Source organism: Xyrauchen texanus, chromosome 20, assembly GCF_025860055.1.
Source record: "Xyrauchen texanus isolate HMW12.3.18 chromosome 20, RBS_HiC_50CHRs, whole genome shotgun sequence".
Taxonomy (NCBI): Eukaryota; Metazoa; Chordata; class Actinopteri; order Cypriniformes; family Catostomidae; genus Xyrauchen; species Xyrauchen texanus.
In genome coordinates, this window is record NC_068295.1 from 39,025,000 (window position 1) to 39,044,662 (window position 19,663).

Sequence of the window (19,663 nt, forward strand, 5' to 3'; positions counted from 1 at the left end):
CACTTTACCTTTTGAAAATTAAAGCAATGACAAAGTCAGGGTTGACTTTTATCCTCCAGTCACACTCTTTTCCTGCTGGGTAGGGTTGGGGATAGTTTGGTGATAGAATTACCCCAGAAGGTCCTGTCGCATTTCCCCCACATGTAGCTGTAACAACATGAGTGAAGACAAGAGATGAGCAGTTAAATGTGAGCCTTCAAAACATGAACACACACACACAAAATAAACATTAACCAATTAACCAATTAAGCTACAGGAAGAAGGGGGGCCAGGGTAGCTCAGCGAGTAAAGGCGCTGACGACCATCCCTAGATTTGACGAGTTCAAATCCCAGGGTGTGCTGAGTGACACCATCCAGGTCTCCTAAGCAACCAAATTGGCCTGGTTGCTAGGGAGAGTAGAGCCACATAGGGTAACCTCCTTGTGGCCTCTATAATTTGGTTCGCTCTCGGTGGGGTGCGTGGTGAGTTGTGCATGGATGACGCGGTGGATGCCGTGAAGCTTCCACACACGCTATGTCTCCGTGGTGGTGCGTTCAACAAGCCACGTAATAAGATGCATGGATTGACTGTCTCAGACACGGAGCCAACTGAGATTCATCCTCCGCCACCCAGACTGAGTCACTACGCCACCACGACGACTTAGAGTGCATTGGAAAATGACCATTTTAAATTGGGGAGAAAAAGGGGAGAGAAAAAAAAACTACATGAAGAAGTTCCACAAGTCTTTTTCAACCATTAATTCATAAATAAATAAATAAATAAATATAATAATAATAATAATCTTCGACAAGGCATTTTAAGCCATGAACTAAACCTACCAGCTCTGAGATGATTCACAACATAACAAATTCTGATTCAAAGCAACAACTATTTGAAAACCTAAAAAAAAAATTAAAATTCAAGATTGTGTTCTTAAAGTATTTTATGAGGAAATGAGCTACTCATACAATGTAGAAACTGTGAATGACATAATCTGATAAGCAACACCAATACAATATAAAACCATAAATTATACATATACAGTTAATTCAATCTATTAGAAATGTATTACAAAATATTCAAACATATTTCAGTTGTTATAGCATTAAGAAAGTTTAAATTATGTCATTCACAATCCTTTATGGGAGTGGGCAGTCACTGCTGAGACATAGTGCTGCAATTCCTGCTTCCATGGTAACAGTGCCTTCTCTGATTGGTGGATTTCACCTCAGAATTGTGGGTAATGGAGTATATCACTGGGAATTGGGCAATGCTTTATGATATTGAAATCACATTGACTGATTGTGGCTTCTACAATTGCATATATCATCAGTAAAAGTCTTGAGAGTTCATGGTAGTTTTGTCTCAAAAGGTTTATACATAATCAATAAAAATGTATTTCTCTCATGAAACCCAACTATTATGCTCTATAGAACCTTGGAGAATTTCACAGCAACTGGCAAAGCATAGGAGACATCAACAAAGTCAACAGGGACACTTGAGACAGAAGCTATTTAGTTTAAGTGTTTGCTAAAAAGGTGCGGAGCGTAATGCGTGACTTTGGAGTATTGGAGGTCTGAGTGAAGGTCATGGTAAAAATGTAAAAGCAACAGTGTAATGAATTGGGTAATAAACTGTAAGACAGCTTTACCCATCCCGGTAACACTGAGCAAACATGGGAGCTTGACAAATCTCTTAAATTTAGCAAAAAGTACACTGAAAACTAAAAACACAAACTTTTTTATGGTGCTCTTGTTAAACGGCAACATCTGAGCTACAGTACTGAGTGGTGGTGGTGACGTAGTGGGCTAATGCACACAACTGTTAATCAGACGGTCATTGGTTCGATCCCCACAGCCACCACCATTGTGTCCTTGAGTAAGGCACTTAACTCCAGGTTGCTCCGGGGGGGATTGTCACTGTAATAAGTGCACTGTAAGTCGCTTTGGATAAAAGCGTCTGCCAAATGCATAAATGTAAATAAATGTACTGATAGTGTAGATGACTAATTCAATTTGGCACCTTTTAGTATAATGGCTGCATGAAAAGTCAAATGCATGTATTTCAAAATGCTTGTCCAGGCCAGGTATTATGTAAACACAAACACTTCATTTTAATCAGTCTTTGGTAAGTTGCTAAAAAAGTAATTACATCAAATGACTTCTCTAAAGTGTGTGGTGGGGTAAGCATGATTTTGCTCTACTTTTTATAGACAGCAGTGATGAGGGTCTATTTACATCATCCGCTGCCAAACAAGTCTTTTTAAATTGTACGAAGTATGGCCCTCAGAGGCGGGCGACGATGAAGAGAGGAAGGGGTGGGTCGTTCCAACACAAATTACAATCAGATTACTATACTGATTTTTAATCAAAAATGTAATTACATTACTAACTACTTCTACATTATTTTCTAAAACAATTTTCAAAGTTTTGTACTGTATTTTGCTTAAAAAAAATTTAAAAATGTTTTTTTTATATATATTTGCAAATGGACTTTCATTTGAACAGAATTCCTGTTTTAAATGAATTCTAAATAAATAATATTATTTTAGAAATGTGTGTAACTAAAGTAATGCACTTAAAGGGGTCATGAAATGAGGAATCACATTGTGCTTGATCTTTTGATGTATAAAAAAGGTCATTGCACTATTATTTTCAGAACAGAAAAATTCTGCATTAATAGAAAAAGAGCATTGATTTAAACCAATCTACAAAAATGGCTCGTTTGAAATTTGTGGAACTTGTGGATGCCACTAGGACCAAATATAGACTGCATATGACTGCGTCTTCAGCAAGACACCAATTCCTATTTTTCATCACTGCACCCATGGTCCTCCCCACTGAAGCACATTCACAAAAGGAGAGAGATTGGCCTATCATGGGAGATTCCTCCAAAGTCGACTGACACAGGACACTTTCATTTGCCTATCTGGACTAAATGTTTTTTTTTTCTTCATAAATATGCACTAGATGAACAGCTTTGACTGTTATCATGCATCACTTTTAAAAGTCATGATGTCAAGTTATAACTCTTAAAAATGGATACCCCCATTGTCTTTCATTCTTGCTGTTATGATGTTTTGAAGGCATCCTGGACCATTTTTGCACCCATCTGTGCTATTTTTATTGTTGGTCTTTTGTAGACATGCACTACATGGATGTCTTTGATCGTTTTGATGGGTTTCCAGCGATGTACCACACATTTTAAAATCAGTAAAGCTCAACTTTAAAAAAAAACCCATCTCATTCTATTGCTGCCACTGACCAGGAGAAACAAGTCTTGTGTGTAAAAAAAAAAAACAGGAAAATGTGAGATGTGCAGACCAGCATCTCTGCTTTGGCCTGTTGAAGCTGGTTGAAGCCTCCAACATCACCATGGATTTTATTACGTTTGCATAGTTAGAACATTTAATCGTGGATTGACTGTGGACCAGCCACAATATGACTCAAGCTTTGCAAAGGAACTTTTATTGAAATATGGGGCAGTTAAAACCCTATTTGACCACAAATCCGTAAGTAAACAATTTCATTCATTAACAATTCATATGTCATGGCTGTTTGATATTTATTGTGCTGCTTGAGTGAAAAGTTAAATATATTCCAAATAATTGTGTTGAATGTGGGTTCCCCTTCTGTCGCTCTCTCCACGTTGTGTCGGAGAAGCGACACTAGGGGTCTCTCTTGAGTGCCGATATTCACCTCTGACCTATTGAAAAGGGCCAATGGGAGTTGGCAGTCAGTATTTGCATACCCCGCCCCCGGACATACGGGTATTTAAGCGGGGCAAATACAGAAGTTTAGTCAGAAAATTTCTTCGGAGCCGATGGTCTGTCTGCAGTTTGCTGCGAGTTACACACCACTCAAACGATCCTGTTTTCCTCTGACGATCTGCATGCTGTTGGATCTTGACGGCGCACAACAGCGGCTTTCTCCTTCTCATTGCACGGCGTGCATTGTTGCCCCTGAGCGCTTCGACAGCGCAGACACATACACACACACACACTGTGTATTAAAAGAGTTTTTACTAAAAGAGTAATTTCCTCTAAAAGAGCAAACACAGCGGCGTTGAACGTCCTTTTAAGGACATGTCTTTTTCAAGATGCCTTTCCGCCCCTGTGTCATTCCTGGATGCGGTAGAGTGCTCTCCGCTTCAGACGGCCACAGGCGCTGTCTCGTGTGTTTGGGCCGCGATCACACCGAGGCGGCGTTTGTGGATGGTTCATGTTCTCACTGCGAGAACATGACCATGACCACGTTGCGGTCGCGGCTTGCTTTCAACAGAAAGCGGCCTCGCATCCCCCCAGTCCCATTCTTCCCGGAGGTGCATGATGAGCTGACGTCTACGTGGAGAGCCCCGCTCTCCGCTCGTCTAGGTGCCACCCGCTCCACTCTCTCCACCCTCGACGGCGGAGAGCGCCATGGGTACGACGCGATTCCCCAGGTCGATAGGGCAGTTGCGCACCATCTATGCCCCGGTAGCCCTACCTCCTGGCGGGGTCGCCCCGTACTTCCATCCAAGCCCTGTAGGACAACATCCTCGCTCAACGCGAAGGCCTACACTACGGCTGGACGCGCTGCCTCCGCCCTGCATGCGATGGACCTCCTGCAAGTCCACCAGGCCAAAGCTCTCAGAAACATGCACGGGGGTGGACCTGATCCTGATGTGCTGCAGGAACTGCGCTCAGCGACCGACCTCGCCCTGAGAGCGACGAAGGCCACAGCGCAGGAACTCGGACAGACGATGGCCACCCTAGTGGTCCAGGAATGCAAACTTTGGCTCAACCTGGTCGAGATGCGTGAGGCTGACAAGAACCGCTTCCTGGATGCACCTGTCTCCCAGATTGGTCTTTTCGGTGACACCGTCGAGGACTTCGCCAAACAGTTCTCCGCGGTGAAGAAGCAGACGGAGGCCATTTCGCACATCATGCCCCGTTGCAGACCTGCCGCTACGGGCCCTGCCCCGTCTGCCCGCCGAGGGCGTCCCCCTGTGAGGAAACCAGCTCCTGCTCTGCCTCAACCCGGGCCCAGCTCTCAGCCCCAGCGTCGAGCACTCCGCAGGCGGCGCACGCCCCCTGTCTCACGAACCCCCTCCAGGACCCGGAAGGCTTCCAAGCGTTCCTGAGACAGCTGACCCAGAGCCGAAGATGTTAGCTCCGGAGGTGGTAAGACTGCTCTGTCCCCCGGTGGAGGGCCGGGAGGAGAATCCTTTGTTTTTTCATTTGCCACACCCCCTGACGGGGGCTGTGGTACCCACATTCTCAATAAAAGAGCTATTTCCTTTGCCTCTGGGTTACCTGGCCCGCAAATGCCGTTTTCACGGCAATTTGCTTTCAGATCACAACAGTCCGGTACACCGGACGCGGCGATCCGCCTTCCGCCTGCCCACGACTGTCCCCGGCCGGCCGGTTCAGGCGAGTCCAGAGGACGCCAACATCAGACTTCCTCCTCAGTCAAGAACCCGCACCCTGCCGGTCGCGCGGAGCAAGGTAAGTGCTTTGAGTCTATTCTCAGCACCTCAGCCTCAGGCCACAATGAAGCTGTCCGACGCTGCATTACCTGTTCCACCCCACTGCGAGGCCCCGCCGGGTACGTCCAAAATACTCGTCCCTTTGGTGCCCCTAGCGCAGAGCTGGGAAGCGTGGCTTTCGCTTCCCAACGCATCACGCTGGCTGCACCGGACCATTCGACTCGGTTACGCAATTCAGTTTGCCCGGATCCTGCCCCCCTTCAGGGGCGTCCGCTTTTCCGCAGTACACGGCGAGCATGCCAGTTCCCTGCACACGGAAATCGCGACCCTCTTAGCCAAGGGTGCGGTAGAGCCCGCCCCTCCAACCGAAATGAGGAAGGGTTTCTACAGCCCTTACTTCATTGTACCCAAGAAAGCCGGCGGCTTACGACCAATCCTGGACTTGCGAGTTTTCAATCAGGCCTTGTTAAAACTCCCGTTCAAAATGCTCACGCAGAGAAATATTCTAGCTGGCGTTCAGCATCTAGATTGGTTCGCAGCGGTAGACCTGAAGGACGCATACTTCCACGTCTCAATTCTGCCACGACACCGACCCTTCTTATGGTTCGCGTTCGACGGCCAGGCGTTTCAGTACAAAGTCCTCCCCTTCGGCCTGTCTCTGTCCCTCGGCGTCTTCCACGAAAGTCGCAGAAGCGGCCCTTGCCCGCTCACGAGTAGCCGGCATCCGCATTCCCAACTACCTCGACGACTGGCTCATCCTAGCACACTCTCGAGAGTTACTATGCACACACAGAGACCAGGTGCTCCGGCACCTCAGCCGCTTGGGGCTTCAGGTCAACTGGGAAAAGAGCAAGCTCACTCTGGTTCAGAGCATCTCTTTTCTCGGGTTGAAGTTAGACTCAGTCTCAATGACAGCACGCCTCACGGCGGCGTGCTCAGTCGGTGCTGGACTGCCTCGCTTCCTTCAAGCCAGGCACAGTGGTCCCTTTAAATCTTTTCCAGAGGCTCCTGGGGCATATGGCATCCTCCGCGGCGGTCGCGCCGTTGGGGTTGATGCATATGAGACCACTCCAGCACTGGCTCCAGACTCGAGTCCCGAGACAAGCATGGCACCACGGCACGCATCGGGTAAGGATCACCCCCGCCTGCCTCAAAACACTCCGACCCTGGACAGACCTCTGCTTTCTACGGGCAGGAGTGCCCCTGCAGCAGGTGTCCCGACGCGTTCTGGTCACAACCGACGCCTCCCGGTCCGGGTGGGGTGCCGTGTGCAGCGTTGGAAAGGGGCCCCGCTGCGTTGGCACATCAATTGCCTGGAGTTGTTGACCGTCCTTCTTTCTCTCAGGAAGTTCCTCCCGTTAGTTCGGGACAAACATGTCCTCGTGAGATCGGACAGCACCACGGTGGTGGCGTACATAAATCGCCAAAGCGCGTGCGCTCCGCCACATGTCACAACTTCGCCCGCCGTCTCCTCCTATGGAGCCTCAAGTCGCTGCATGCCACTCACATCCCGGCAAGCTCAGCGTCGTAGCGGACGCGCTATCACGACAATGCCTGCCCGGCGGGAGTGGAGGCTTCACCCCAGTCGGTCCAGCTGATTTGGGAGCGGTTTGGCAAGGCCCAGGTAGACCTGTTCAGCCGCCCAGGAAACCTCCCACTGCCCGCTCTGGTACACCCTAACAGAGGCTCCCCTCGGGACAGGCGGCTGGCACACAGCTGGCCCTCGGGGCTGCGCAAGTGCGCATTTCCCCAGTGAGCCTTCTTGCACCGGTGCTGTGCAAGGTCAGGGAGGACGAGGAGCAAGTCACGTTGGTGGCCCCCTACTGGCCCACTCGGTCTTGGTTCTCGGAACTCAGGCTCCTCGCGACAGCTCCTCCCTGGTGGATTCCCCTGAGAAAGGACCTCCTCTCTCAGGGACGGGGCACGCTCTGGCACCCGCGCCCAGACCTCTGGAACCTCCACGTCTGGTCCCTGGACGGGACGCGGAAGAGCTAGCCGGCTTACCGGCGACCATTGTGAATACAATCAACCACAACCGAGCCCCCTCTACCAGGCACCTTTACGCCCTAAAGTGGCACTTGTTCGCAGATTGGTGTTCTTCCCGAGCCGAAGACCCGCAGAGATGCGCAATTAGGTCAGTGCTTCTGTTCCTACAGGAGAGGCTGGACAGGAGGCTGTCCCCGTCCACCCTCAAGGTGTATGTTGCGCTATCGCCGCCCACCACGATCCTGTAGATGGCAAGTCTTTGGGTAAGCACGACCTGATCCTCAGGTTCCTGAGAGCGCCGGAGGTTGTATCCCTCCCGGCCAGGCCTAGTTCCCTCCTGGGATCTCTCGGTAGTCTTGGCAGGACTCCAGAGACCTCCCTTCGAGCCGCTCGAATCAGTTGGACTCAGGGCCCTCTCTCTTAAGACGGCCCTGCTGATCGTGCTTCGCCTCCATCAAGAGGGTCGGGGGACCTGCAAGCGTTCTCTGTCAGCGACACTTGCCTGGAGTTCGGTCCGGCAGATACGTCTGTGATCCTAAGACCGCTGACCGGGCTATGTGCCCAAGGTTCCTACCACACCATTCCGAGATCAGGTAGTGAACCTGCAAGCGCTGCCCGGGAGGAGGCAGACCCAGCCCTTTCGTTGCTGTGTCCAGTGCGCGCCCTGCGCATTTACCTGGACCGCACACAGAGCACCAGACGCTCTGAGCAGCTCTTTGTCTGCTTTGGGGGATGGCAGAAAGGGAATGCCGTCTCCAAACAGAGGCTCGCCCACTGGGTTGTCGACGCCATCACACTGGCTTATCACACCCAGGCCGTGCCCCTACCCTTGCGGGTCCGAGCTCACTCAACAAGGGGTGTTGCGTCCTCGTGGGCACTGGCCAAGGGCACCTCCCTAGCAGACATCTGTAGAGCCGCGGGTTGGGCAACAACCAACACCTTCGCGAGGTTTTACAACATCCGCGTTGAGTCGGTTGCGTCTCGTGTTTTGTCAGGTCCGAGCCCGTAGAACTCAGTAACACGTAGACCGACCGGCCGGGTGGATCGCTTGCGCCCAGCGCCCTTTTCCTGATGTCAAGGTAAAGTAGTGCGCCTTCTTCCCAGGGCGCCCCACTCTGAGTCGGGCCCCTGGTCGATTCCTCCCCAGCCCTCCGGGTCCGCGGTTCAGCGGAGGAACTCGCCGACCCAAGCCACTGCGGGTACCCTGATGACTACCCTGTACTGGTATAGGTGCTCCACAGGTAAGGCCTCCTGCTCGGACTCCCCTGTGTGTAATTCCACGGTTCTGTCCCCTTACTGAGCGGACCCCGTGTCTCCCTTAGGCAGTTACAGCTGCTCCGGTCGCCGTGCTGTAGCAACTCCCCCCTTTCGAGGCTGGATCTACCACCGCACCATACTTTCCACACGACCCCTAAGATGGCCGTGTGACATGTCTACCACTTTTCCTCCCCAAGAAAAAGGGCAGGTGTGGTCTCCGCAGGGTCTGGGTAAGACCCCTTTCCCTATATGCGTGTAAGGGCCCTGGCCGTGATTGCTCTATGCGAGAAACATAGAGAGAAAAGAGGCCCAGCCAGGCTGGCCCGTTCCCATGTTTGCAAACATCGCCTTGTTCCCCTCCCAGGGTAACTAGAAGGACTCCGATGTTCTTATGGGGCATTGGGGAAGGGTACGTGCAGCCAGGTACAGACGATGCGCGGCACTGGATGAAATCCCTGCCCGCCTCTGTATCGGCGGTTCACGTACATGGTTCAGCACATGGCAAGATTGGAATGGGTCCCCTAGTGTCGCTTCTCCGACACAACGTGTCGTTCCCTCCCTCGGGGAACGGAGGTTACATACGTAACCAAACGTTATATGTTCATCACAACATTTTTTTATTTTAAATGTTGTTGTCTTGTGGAGTTTTTTCATTTTCTTCAGACTGCATTTCAAGTATACCTGTTTTGAAAGGGCTGCATGATGTTAGCCTATCACAACAGTGGGCATTTACATTGAAGTCTTACAGGGTCACCAAGCATTTCAGACAGAGGGCCAGAGAAAGGGTGGGAAATTATATATATATATATATATATATATATTTTATATAAAGCCTTTATTTTTGTCACACATTATACGTTTTTCACATATACCATGAAATTATTTTTTTCACATATCCCAGCTAAGCTGGGTTCAGAGCACAGGGTCAGCCATGATATGGTGCCCCTGGAGCAGATAGGGTCAAGGACCTTGCTCAAGGGTCCAATGGTGGCATCTGGGCAGTGCTGGGGCTTGAACCCCTGACCTTATGGTCAGTAACCCAGAGCCTTTACTGATGAGCCACCACTGCACCTCCAGGGTATGTGACTAAATTATGACAGTTTTGGTACAATTATAAAAAAAAAAAATGGTGAGTCATGACCCCTTTAAACTTCATTGACTTATTGTGTTTACATAACGTTTAGTTCAGTTGCAGTGACAATTTAATTTGTAATCAGATTACAACCAACACTGGTCTTAAATGAATGTCGACAGGCAGGATAATGGAATACATGTCAAAATATATGCACATTCGGCCTGGCAGTGTAAATGTAGCCTAATAGGCCTGCTCCTGTCTTGTTTGTCATTAATATTAATCAAACTAATTTACTTAGAAAATCACTTACTGCTTTTCTTTTATGTTTCTGTTCTTTATTAGACTATTTACTTATAAAATTAATTGATAATTGCAAAGCTCTTGAAGTGTTTACTTAATTGATAAATGCTTGAAGGCTTTATGTCATTGTTTCAGTTGCTTTAAATTGTTATATACATATGAATATTGGTTTATTTGTTTATTTTTATCGTTAGCATATTCGTTTTTGCTTTGGTCATCGAAATTGGTATTGAGAATCATTCAATTTGGTATTTGGTATCAACCACTGAAATGTTGGTATTGCAGCAATCTTGGTTACCCTGTTACCATGATCTGAGTGGTTTCCAAGTCTCTAGATATGGCTCGGGTCCCTTCTTCAATGTAAGTCTATGGGATATTTTTTTCATCAAATTTCATCTTCTTCGAGTTCAAAATCCTAAGTGTACTCATTTAGATAAGTAATAGCACACCTCTACACAACAAGAAGCACACTTAGAGAATTCATCTTCAAACAATAGAGTTGGATCATACCGATGCAGGTGGGGGGATCCGGCTGCCAGTAAAATCGGCTGTTGACCTGGACGCATGTGATTTCAGATACTCCCTGGATTTGGTAGCCAGGGTCACACTGAAAGGAAATGGTGTCACCCGGCACTCTACTATCTCCATAGCGTGTTCCATTCTGAGGGATCCCAGGGTCGTTGCAGGTCGTGGCGACTGAAGCTTAAAATAAAATGAAAAGAAGATGCTTTTTAAATCAGCTAAAGATCAGCGAGACATTAGAGACAGAGTGCAAAATCCTGTATTCGTGGAAACAGACTCGCATGGCAGCAGACATAGTTGTATTTTTTATTATATCTCACCAATCATATTACCATCTAAATGTTAAGTAAAACATGCAATGCTTTCTGCCCTTAGAGCATATGCTCTATCATCATTTAAAAATAGATATATGGCCTATATTACAAGCAGGATCTTGGGAAACTGACAGCATATGAGAAAAAGTATGGTGATGTTCATAATAGAATATTAGCATACAATTTACTGAATACTAATCTGTATACAATGTATACTACTTACTGATTAAAAAAAATAGTAAATTAATCAATGCTAAATAAACAATGCATATACAATACGAACTGTTTCAAACTGTAGTATGCTCCATTGTTGTCACATGACCATCATAATATATGGTGTCCAATTATCATCTTTTGCATTTTCAATTCAAGTTTGTGCAAGAATGATATTTTGAAAGTATTCAGATTTTCTTTTTTTCCTACCCCACTGGGATTGTTTTTCTTTCTTTCAGCATTAAATCAATATAACAAAGTGTAGCAAAACAAAACAAAACCTAATTCAATATTTATTCCCTGAAAACAAGTTATTTTATCGTACACAATTACACTTTTCAAATAAATGTATCTTCTTTAAGGATGTTTAGAACTGTTTTTTTTTTTCTTTCTTTCTGGAAAACAACATAATACAAAAAAAAAAAAAAAATATATATATATATATATATATATATATATATATATATATATATATATATATATATATATATATATTTGGGATTTGTATTTTTTAAACCAAACACTGTGCACAGAAATAATAAGATTAGTATGTAGTATGGAGAAGTTGATACATACTAGAGAACTGGATGGAGAAACCAGACTTGCTGATGAAGTAATCACTGTCAAACTGCAGTGTGAGAATGTTGAAGGTGCTGTGAGTGTCTTCAGGTAAAAGTGATCCACTCCATTCTTTCAGCAGAATGCCACTCTCTGCAGGCCCGTCCCAAACCTTCAGAATGTCATGGTCCACCTCCGTGTCAAACACTATGAAGTGGAGGCTAAAGTGGAAAGACAATGTTCAAATCATTTTGATCCTACAAGACATTTAGAAAATCGCACCCCTAATATAAATGAAAAATGCTACATCTATAATATATTTGATCTCAATTATATGATTATTTGGTAAAACACTTGGCAAGCTCCACACGCGAGGAATGGTAACTTTATTAGGAAGTGCAGCATTACATATTACATTACATATTACATCAAATCATAAGAATGATTATCTGACCATCACTGATACATGCAAAATGGGCGATTCTAACGGCCTGTGCAAAACTATTAACATACTATCAACATAACTACTCTATGGTGTATGGTGTGGTTATCAGGGAGTTGCTATGTGGTTGCTAGGAAGATCTTAATCTAGCTGGTACAAAAACATCAAGATCCAGGACCAGGATTTTGTTTCTCATATTTTCATTATTTTGGTGGCCAGAACCGTGTTAGCACTTGAAATTCTGGAGTTACAAAAATAAAATAAATTGAAATAAACATTAAAACAAATAAATGGAAGCGCAGCATAGTTCTAGCGGGAAGACTAGCAGCTGTACATCATCACATCATTAGCTGGGTAATTCCTAGCCAATCACATGTAAGCCATTGCTTTATAAGTCTGCTCACAATCTATCACATTGCTGTTTCAGTGTGCTAACCGGCAACCTCCACCACCCCACCACCACCAGTTGAGCCCCGTCACGCACGGGGGTAGGCTCCTCGCCCCTGCCTCCTATCTACGGCAGGACATGATGGTTCTGAATACAACTCCCTCGGGCCTACGCCAAAGAGAGACATTACTTTTCTGTTTTACATTTATCAAATAAATGGCATCTTAAACTTCACTCAAGCCTGCGTGTCACCCGATAGAAATTGCCTTCCAAAATATACTTCTGATCAATAAGATTCTACTGAGATAAAAGTTGTTAACAAGGAAAAAGTTTGCTTAAATAAAATTATTTATAAAACTGAATAGGTTTAGTTATATAGTATATATTTAACAACAAAATGTAACTATAAGTAAAACACAATGATTTAAAGAAAACATTCAAAGTGGATCATATTTTTGGGAAACAATTATTATACAAGATTTGTTAGTTACTTACGTTTTTGAAACAATTTCACTAAAGAAATAAATCAACAACTGTCAGGGTCCGACTGTTATTCTTAGACTGTCAATAAGAAATCAAAATGGACCTTGTTTACTTACACTTTACTTTACTTTCTTTGTAATCTTGAATCAAGTTTAATTAGTAAAAAAAATTTTGTGATTCCTAATAAGTTACGAGACAACATTTTATTTACTTGCTAAAGTCAGTGTTTACTGGCATTTGGTACTTGGTGAGTTCATTTTAGACTCTATATGTATGTATAGGTACAGTTTAGCACTCTGCAACCTAGAACTGACGTGACTCAAGCCTGATGGTATGGATTACATCCCACTCAACTCCTGCTTTTATCTCTTCTTTACAAGCCATCTCCTCCTTAAAAGTATCAACAGAATTGGATTACCTGAGTTTTATTCCATTTTGAAAGCTTAAATGGCTTATCTATTTTGTGTCTCTTTTCTTTCGCCCTTCCTCTAACCCTCCCCCTCCGTATAACAATAATGCACTTGTAGGGGCAGATGCGAGCCAGTGGTAGACCTCGCAGTGGGGTGAAATGCAATCACCATGCTTCTTTATAGGTTGTAAGGGAATTATATGGAAATTAATGGATGTGCGGTAAAAAAACGAATGTGTTTTGCAATCACCAGTTTCATACCTGATGGTTTTGCCCGTATCTGCCTCAATGGACCAGGTGCAGTGAAGGTTGTTGTCGTAGGGCGCTGGGTAACCAGGAGACAGAATCCGTCCAGATGTGGCACCGCTAATGTGTCCTCCACACTCCGCTAAACACAAAAATGAGAAATAATAGCATTTAACAAAATTTGTACCGAGAATGCACAAAATTGCCCGGATGTGTTCCAGATAAGGCCGGATATCAAGGATGCATTGGATTGTGACTTATGGGCAAGAACCCCGTATTATGATGCCAAATGAAGGACATTTATCGTTGTGTTTTACCCACTATATTGTATATCAGTGGTTTTCCCACAAGAGATTCCTGCTGTACGGTAGCAGAAGTCATTGTTATAAGTTGTTATACTCAACATTTATTGTTTTTGTGGGCATAATTTGAATATAGTAATAAACACATGAGTATTTATATTTTTAACGTGTTCCTAGACCTGCAAAACCTCAATGGTATGATGATACTAATGCTGTCACTGGTGTGTGATAATGCCAGTAGTTCTCTCACTGCCTTCAAATGTGCTGTGACGGTTAACTGTGCAACAGGAAGATCGCATTACATCACAAAGCTCGCAATAGATTTGTTCTACGTCCTCCTGTCCTTCCGAGTTTGTTCTTCCGAGGTGGCTTGGCAAGACCGGACTCCATGAGATGGCAAGTCCGTTATTTGCGTTATTAGAATTGAGAAACACCCAATGTGAATTTGGCAGGTCAGTAGGTCGAAAATGCTTCTGCTAAAATCAGTCTATGCTTACCGAAATTCAAACCACTGCCCCCAGTGGCTGAAGCTGGAAGAGTTGCTGAGATGAAATGTGAGTTGTATTTGTAGTTGTAAATGATGTAATACAGTCAACAGGAATGCATATTTTATTAACCATATGCCCTAACCCAAACACCAACACTAAACCTAACCATCACTGAAGCAAAACTTTTATTTTGGAGCAAAATTGCAATCACTAATATAAGAAAAATTATTTTCCTATTTATACCTCTTATCCACTCTAGAATGGTGTTTTCCTCAGACAAATCTTGAATTTTGAAAAAGTAGGATGACTTTTCTTCAGCGCAGATTGGTCAATGCTGACTGAATTGTAACACACTGCCCCCAGTGGTCAAGTCAATTTTATTTGTATTGCACCATTCACAACACACATAATTTCAAAGCAGCTTTGATGTCAAAGTGGTAAGTGTTGTTGGGCGTATGGGCATGTGTCAGCTTGATTTTGTGGTTGAAATATCCATGAGGGTACCAAAAGCGAGTTGTAAAGCGAGCTGTTTTGAGCTGCACAAATGTTAAGTTTAGGTTTGGGGTTTGGGTTGGAGGTTACAGTTTCTAAAATATGAATTCCTCTTCACTGTTTTACAGCCTGTAGAGAACAAATTGTATGTTAGCGTGAAAAATGCAACATCAGAATTGCACTCATCACCGATTTTGCGAACAGGATTTCCTGATTTCAACGTGAGTTACGCGTAAACGCAGTCGAGCCAATGCAAACGTATCTAATGGGAGATGGCGCTTGTCAGTATGTCAGCATGATACCATTCATAGGGTATCAGACCTTTTGGAAACAACATGACGATTTCCATGTCATCATGTTGGCTTTTCTCCACAAAAAACAGAGACTTTTGAAATTGGGAAAACAATAATATTAGGTAAAGAAGAAAAAAAGCGTTTTCAACCAAAAATGTAACAGTGTGGTTGAGGCCTAAGGCTAAAATTATCTACAAAAACAAAAAAACATTACTTTGATTATGTTAGTACTTTAAGGAATAAACAATGTTTATTCCTTAAAGCGGTTTTGAACAAACCCTAACCAGAATGTTTATGGAATATCAATACATTGCTGCTCAATAAATCTCTTTTGAAATTAAATTATACAGTACCATTACCATACTATGCGTATTATTTGCTGTATTTATACTGTAGCCAGCATAGAAAACATAAAATGGCTATTTATTTTGACTAATTCAAATACAATGCTCACTCGAGGCGATATTCTCCATTTTCCACACCATTATCCTGCAGTATATCTCATTCTAGTTTTAATTAGTGAATGGATAAAGTGGGGGAAAGACAGTAATGTGTCCAGGCTAAAATGTTTTAATTGTAAGGATTCTGCACTGGGCATTGTAACCATGGGACATTAACCTGACCCTAAATACTGCGAGAAAGCCTCCCTACATTCCCCCCGAACACCAGAGACATATAATCACTGAAGTTGAGTCTCTTAAGGACACGCACTTCATCAGAAATGAAGGCGCTCTTGCATTCAGCTCAGTCTCAGTACACCAGTCTGCACAAAATGCACCAATGTGGATCTCCAAAATTCCAGAAATTCATGGAGTATAATATTGTACAATAAAAATTCATAATTTATTTCAGAGGAAGATCTGGCTTATCTTTCAGCAGTTTGCAGTAGTTTGATCCAGAAGTTAATTGAGAATAGTTTTTGTGTTACTGTGGCTGTAAAGTACTGTGGCGATTCTAACTATTGTACTACTCCTTACAACTATTCTTCTTCTATAGTACTAATCTACTAATCAACAAGGTGATCGTGATAGTATCAGATGGAAATACCATGGTACTTTGATACTCTACATATCCAGTACAGTTTTGATCCAAACTTATTGAAACATTCAGAAATGGTGCCTCAACAAATGGTATGACAGTTTTGATGTCAGTGATGTTACATACCGTTGGTTCTCTTACGAGAGGTTCTCTCGTATTGCGCAAGCTAGCTTACGCTACGGGAAAGATTCATCTTTTCTGAGATATTGAAGCCAAAAAATTATCCTTAATTTTGTATCCATTGTCAACGCAGTGCGGCAGCTGCAGACCTTGAGCGGGCTAGCTAGCGAGCTCATTGGATGCTCTGCGGCAACTGCTGCAGCCTATAGACGAGCTTGGGTGAACTTGGATCTAATGAGAGGCGTCCGCGCGTTCACTGCATCAAAGCCCGCCAAAAAGGGCGTGACTAGAGTGCATATAAGCGTAGTTCTTAGGCTGGAACCCTGATTTTCATCTCTTCAGTGAAGCTCTTCGCATCACTGAACCGGAAGCCGCGTCGCCGTTCGAGGGGCATCAAGCAAGCGTGGACAGCGCTCGAAGAAGCCGGCCGTCTTCGCCACCTTCAGCCGTCCTGCGAGCTCGCCATCCGGCGACGTATCCTTTTAAAAGCAAGCTAGTTCTTAAAGAACTTCACAAAAGAGTACTGGCGTCTTTTTAAGATGCCTCGCTCCACTTGCGCCTCATGCGCGCTCCTCTCAGCACCGGAGACCGCCACATCATCTGCGCTCTCAGCCTGGGACTGGGGCATGCAGAGCTCGCCCTCGCCAGGCGGATGCGATCTCTGCGAGGAGCTGCCGATGTCGACCCTGCGGGCTCGACTCGAGCGCTCAGGACCGAAGCCGCCGAGCCGCCTTCCGTTCAGCCGCGCAGAAAAAGCGCCGCTCTCAAAGGCTGCCGGAAACAATGGTAGAAGCGATTGCCTCGCCGGAGCCCATCCCTCGAGCATCGCCTTCACCCTCCCCACCCACCGGGACGCGCAGTTGCCGCCGGCGGCTGCTCTGCTGCCATCTCGGACGAAGAAGCGGAGGATAAGGGCTGTTCCATCATGGCTTCAGACAGCGAGGTGGTCAGGCTCACACGCCTCCTCCTCGGCCCAGGAATCCAGCAGGACCCGCGCCGGAGTCAAGGGGAACTAACACGCCTCCTCACACAGGCCGTCGACCGCCTCGGGCTCGAGTGGTCACCACCCCTTGAGCAGGCACCCAACAGACTTGACGGCTGCTTTCTACAGAGCCGCCGCCAGCAGCACCCGCTACCGGGCCGCTCCCTTCCTGCCGGAACTCCACGCCGAGCTTTCCAAATCATGGAGCAGCGCCTTTCTCGGCCAGGGTCCGATCCCACGTCTCCACCTCTCTTGCTTCGGTGGGCGGCGCCACTGAGAAGGGCTACGCTTCCATCCCTCCGGTCGAGGATGCGGTAGCAGCACACCTTTGCCGCCCTCCGCGAGATGGCGGTCTAAACCAGTGCTCCGTCTAAGGCCTGCAGAACAACTTCCGCCTGTGTTGGCGCGTCTATTCCGCCGCCGGCCAAGCTGCATCTGCTCTGCACTCTATGGCCGTCCTACAGATCCTCCAAGCGGACCTTCTGCGGGAGTGGGATGAGGAAAGCAGGCATCCAGAGGCGGTTGCAGACATACGGAGTGCTACGGACCTCGCCCTCCGGCTACCAAAGCTGCAGCCCAAGCTATAGGGAAGTGCATGGCGCGCTGACTGTGACCGAGAGACATCTGTGGCTAACGCTAGCCGACATGGGAGAAGCAGAGCGCTCTACGTTCCTCAACGCACCACTCTCTCCATCCGGTCTCTTCGGCTCCGCGGTGAGTGGTATCATTGACCGGTTTTCAGAGGTCCAAAAAGCCACACAAGCCATGAATCTCTTTCTGCCTCGTCGCGCTAGCTCCTCTGCAGGCCGCCCACGTGAGCCTCCTGCACGAGCCTCTTCACAGCGCCCAGCTCAACAAAGCCAGACTTCTCAGCGTCGACAGGGCGACCGCCCTCGATCGCGCTCAGACAGCCGCCGCAGACCCGTGGGCCTCGGACTAGAATTGCGCTGAAATCTGAACAACCGAAGTCCTCCTAGCTTTGTTGACAAAACGATGGATCAGTCCCACTGCGGCCGGACCACCGTCAAAGCTTCGCCCCCTGTCAGTCCCCTTCCTTCAGGCTACTACAGTGGTAGATTCAGCAGCCAACAAGCCGGTGTTAACGCCCGCTTGCCTGCGCTCAAACGCCGTTTTCATGGTGACCCAAATAAATCTGGTAAAGAGCAAGCATGCCATATGTGTAGAAAATGTGCCCACAACCCAGTGTTCACCTCTACACACAAGCATTACACATCCCGTGTCCATACCAGAGAGCAAACATGTCTTATGTGTAGAAAATGTGCCCACAATCCAGTGTTCACCCCTACACACAAGCATTACACATCCGTGGCCCTATCACGGCACACTCACATAAAGCGATTCTGAACCGCTCGAGTGTTAGGGTTAATAAGCGCACCCACGAATCCGTCGCGCGCCCATTCTCTGGCAGCTCTGTCACACGACCAGCCTTATGTGTAGAAAATGTGCCCACAATCCAGTGTTCACCTCTACACACAAGCATTACACGTTCCGTGTCCCCATCAGAGCACGCTCAAAAGCGGTTACTGAACCACTCGAGTGTTAGAGTCAATAAATGCGCTCACGAATACGTCGCGGCGCCCATTCTCTGCCCGCTCTGTCACACGGCCAGCAAACACTTCTCTGTATGTAAGTCCCGTGCCCGTGACTATGTTTGCGTATCACTTAACAGGCGTGACTCTTTCCCCATTCACCTCAATCGGAAGTCACTCACAGAACAGCCTGTCCATGCTGTCTGCGAGCAGTCCAGCATAAGCACAGTAAGCGGCTCACACATTCTGTTCAGCGGCTGTGTCGCGGCAATCAGAGCGATTTGGCCACTCACCCTCTAACATTACGCTTCAAAGCATGGGAAGATATTCCAGGGATATCCGAATGGGTGTTAAGCACAATAAAACAGGGCTATTTGCTACAGTTCGATCACCGTCCTCCTCGCTTCAGAGCTGGCTCAAAACTACTGTGAACACGGAAGCAGCGTACATGCTTCGTTCAGAAATAACAAACCTTCTGTGCAAAAGGGCCAGAGAGAGTTGCCGCCTCCCTGAGCGAGTCGGGGTTTTACAGCCGTTATTTTCTTGTCCCCAAGAAAGACGGCGGCCTCAGACCAATATTAGATCTCAGGGTTTTGAACAAAGTGCTTGCAAAAGACCGTTCAAAATGCTTACAACCAGCAAACTCCTCGCGCATGATGCGCCAGGGGACTGGTTTATTTCTCTCGATCTGAAAGATGCATACTTTCAGATTCAGATAAATCCCGTCACAGGCCATTCTTGAGATTACGCCGGCGGCCA

The 19,663-nt window shown here is 46.4% G+C and overlaps 1 protein-coding gene across 1 annotated transcript in view; it reads right to left on the bottom strand.

The window, feature by feature from the left end:
* Nucleotides 1–19,663, bottom strand: part of LOC127660590 (CUB and sushi domain-containing protein 1-like) — a 524,643-nt gene that overhangs the window by 186,963 nt on the left and 318,017 nt on the right. Inside the window, exons 24-27 of the mRNA XM_052150909.1 lie at nucleotides 13,655–13,781; nucleotides 11,690–11,892; nucleotides 10,575–10,766; nucleotides 9–147 (exon numbers count right to left, since the gene is read on the bottom strand). Of these exons, the coding sequence (XP_052006869.1) occupies nucleotides 9–147; nucleotides 10,575–10,766; nucleotides 11,690–11,892; nucleotides 13,655–13,781 (661 nt within the window). The remainder of the gene's footprint in view (nucleotides 1–8; nucleotides 148–10,574; nucleotides 10,767–11,689; nucleotides 11,893–13,654; nucleotides 13,782–19,663) is intronic.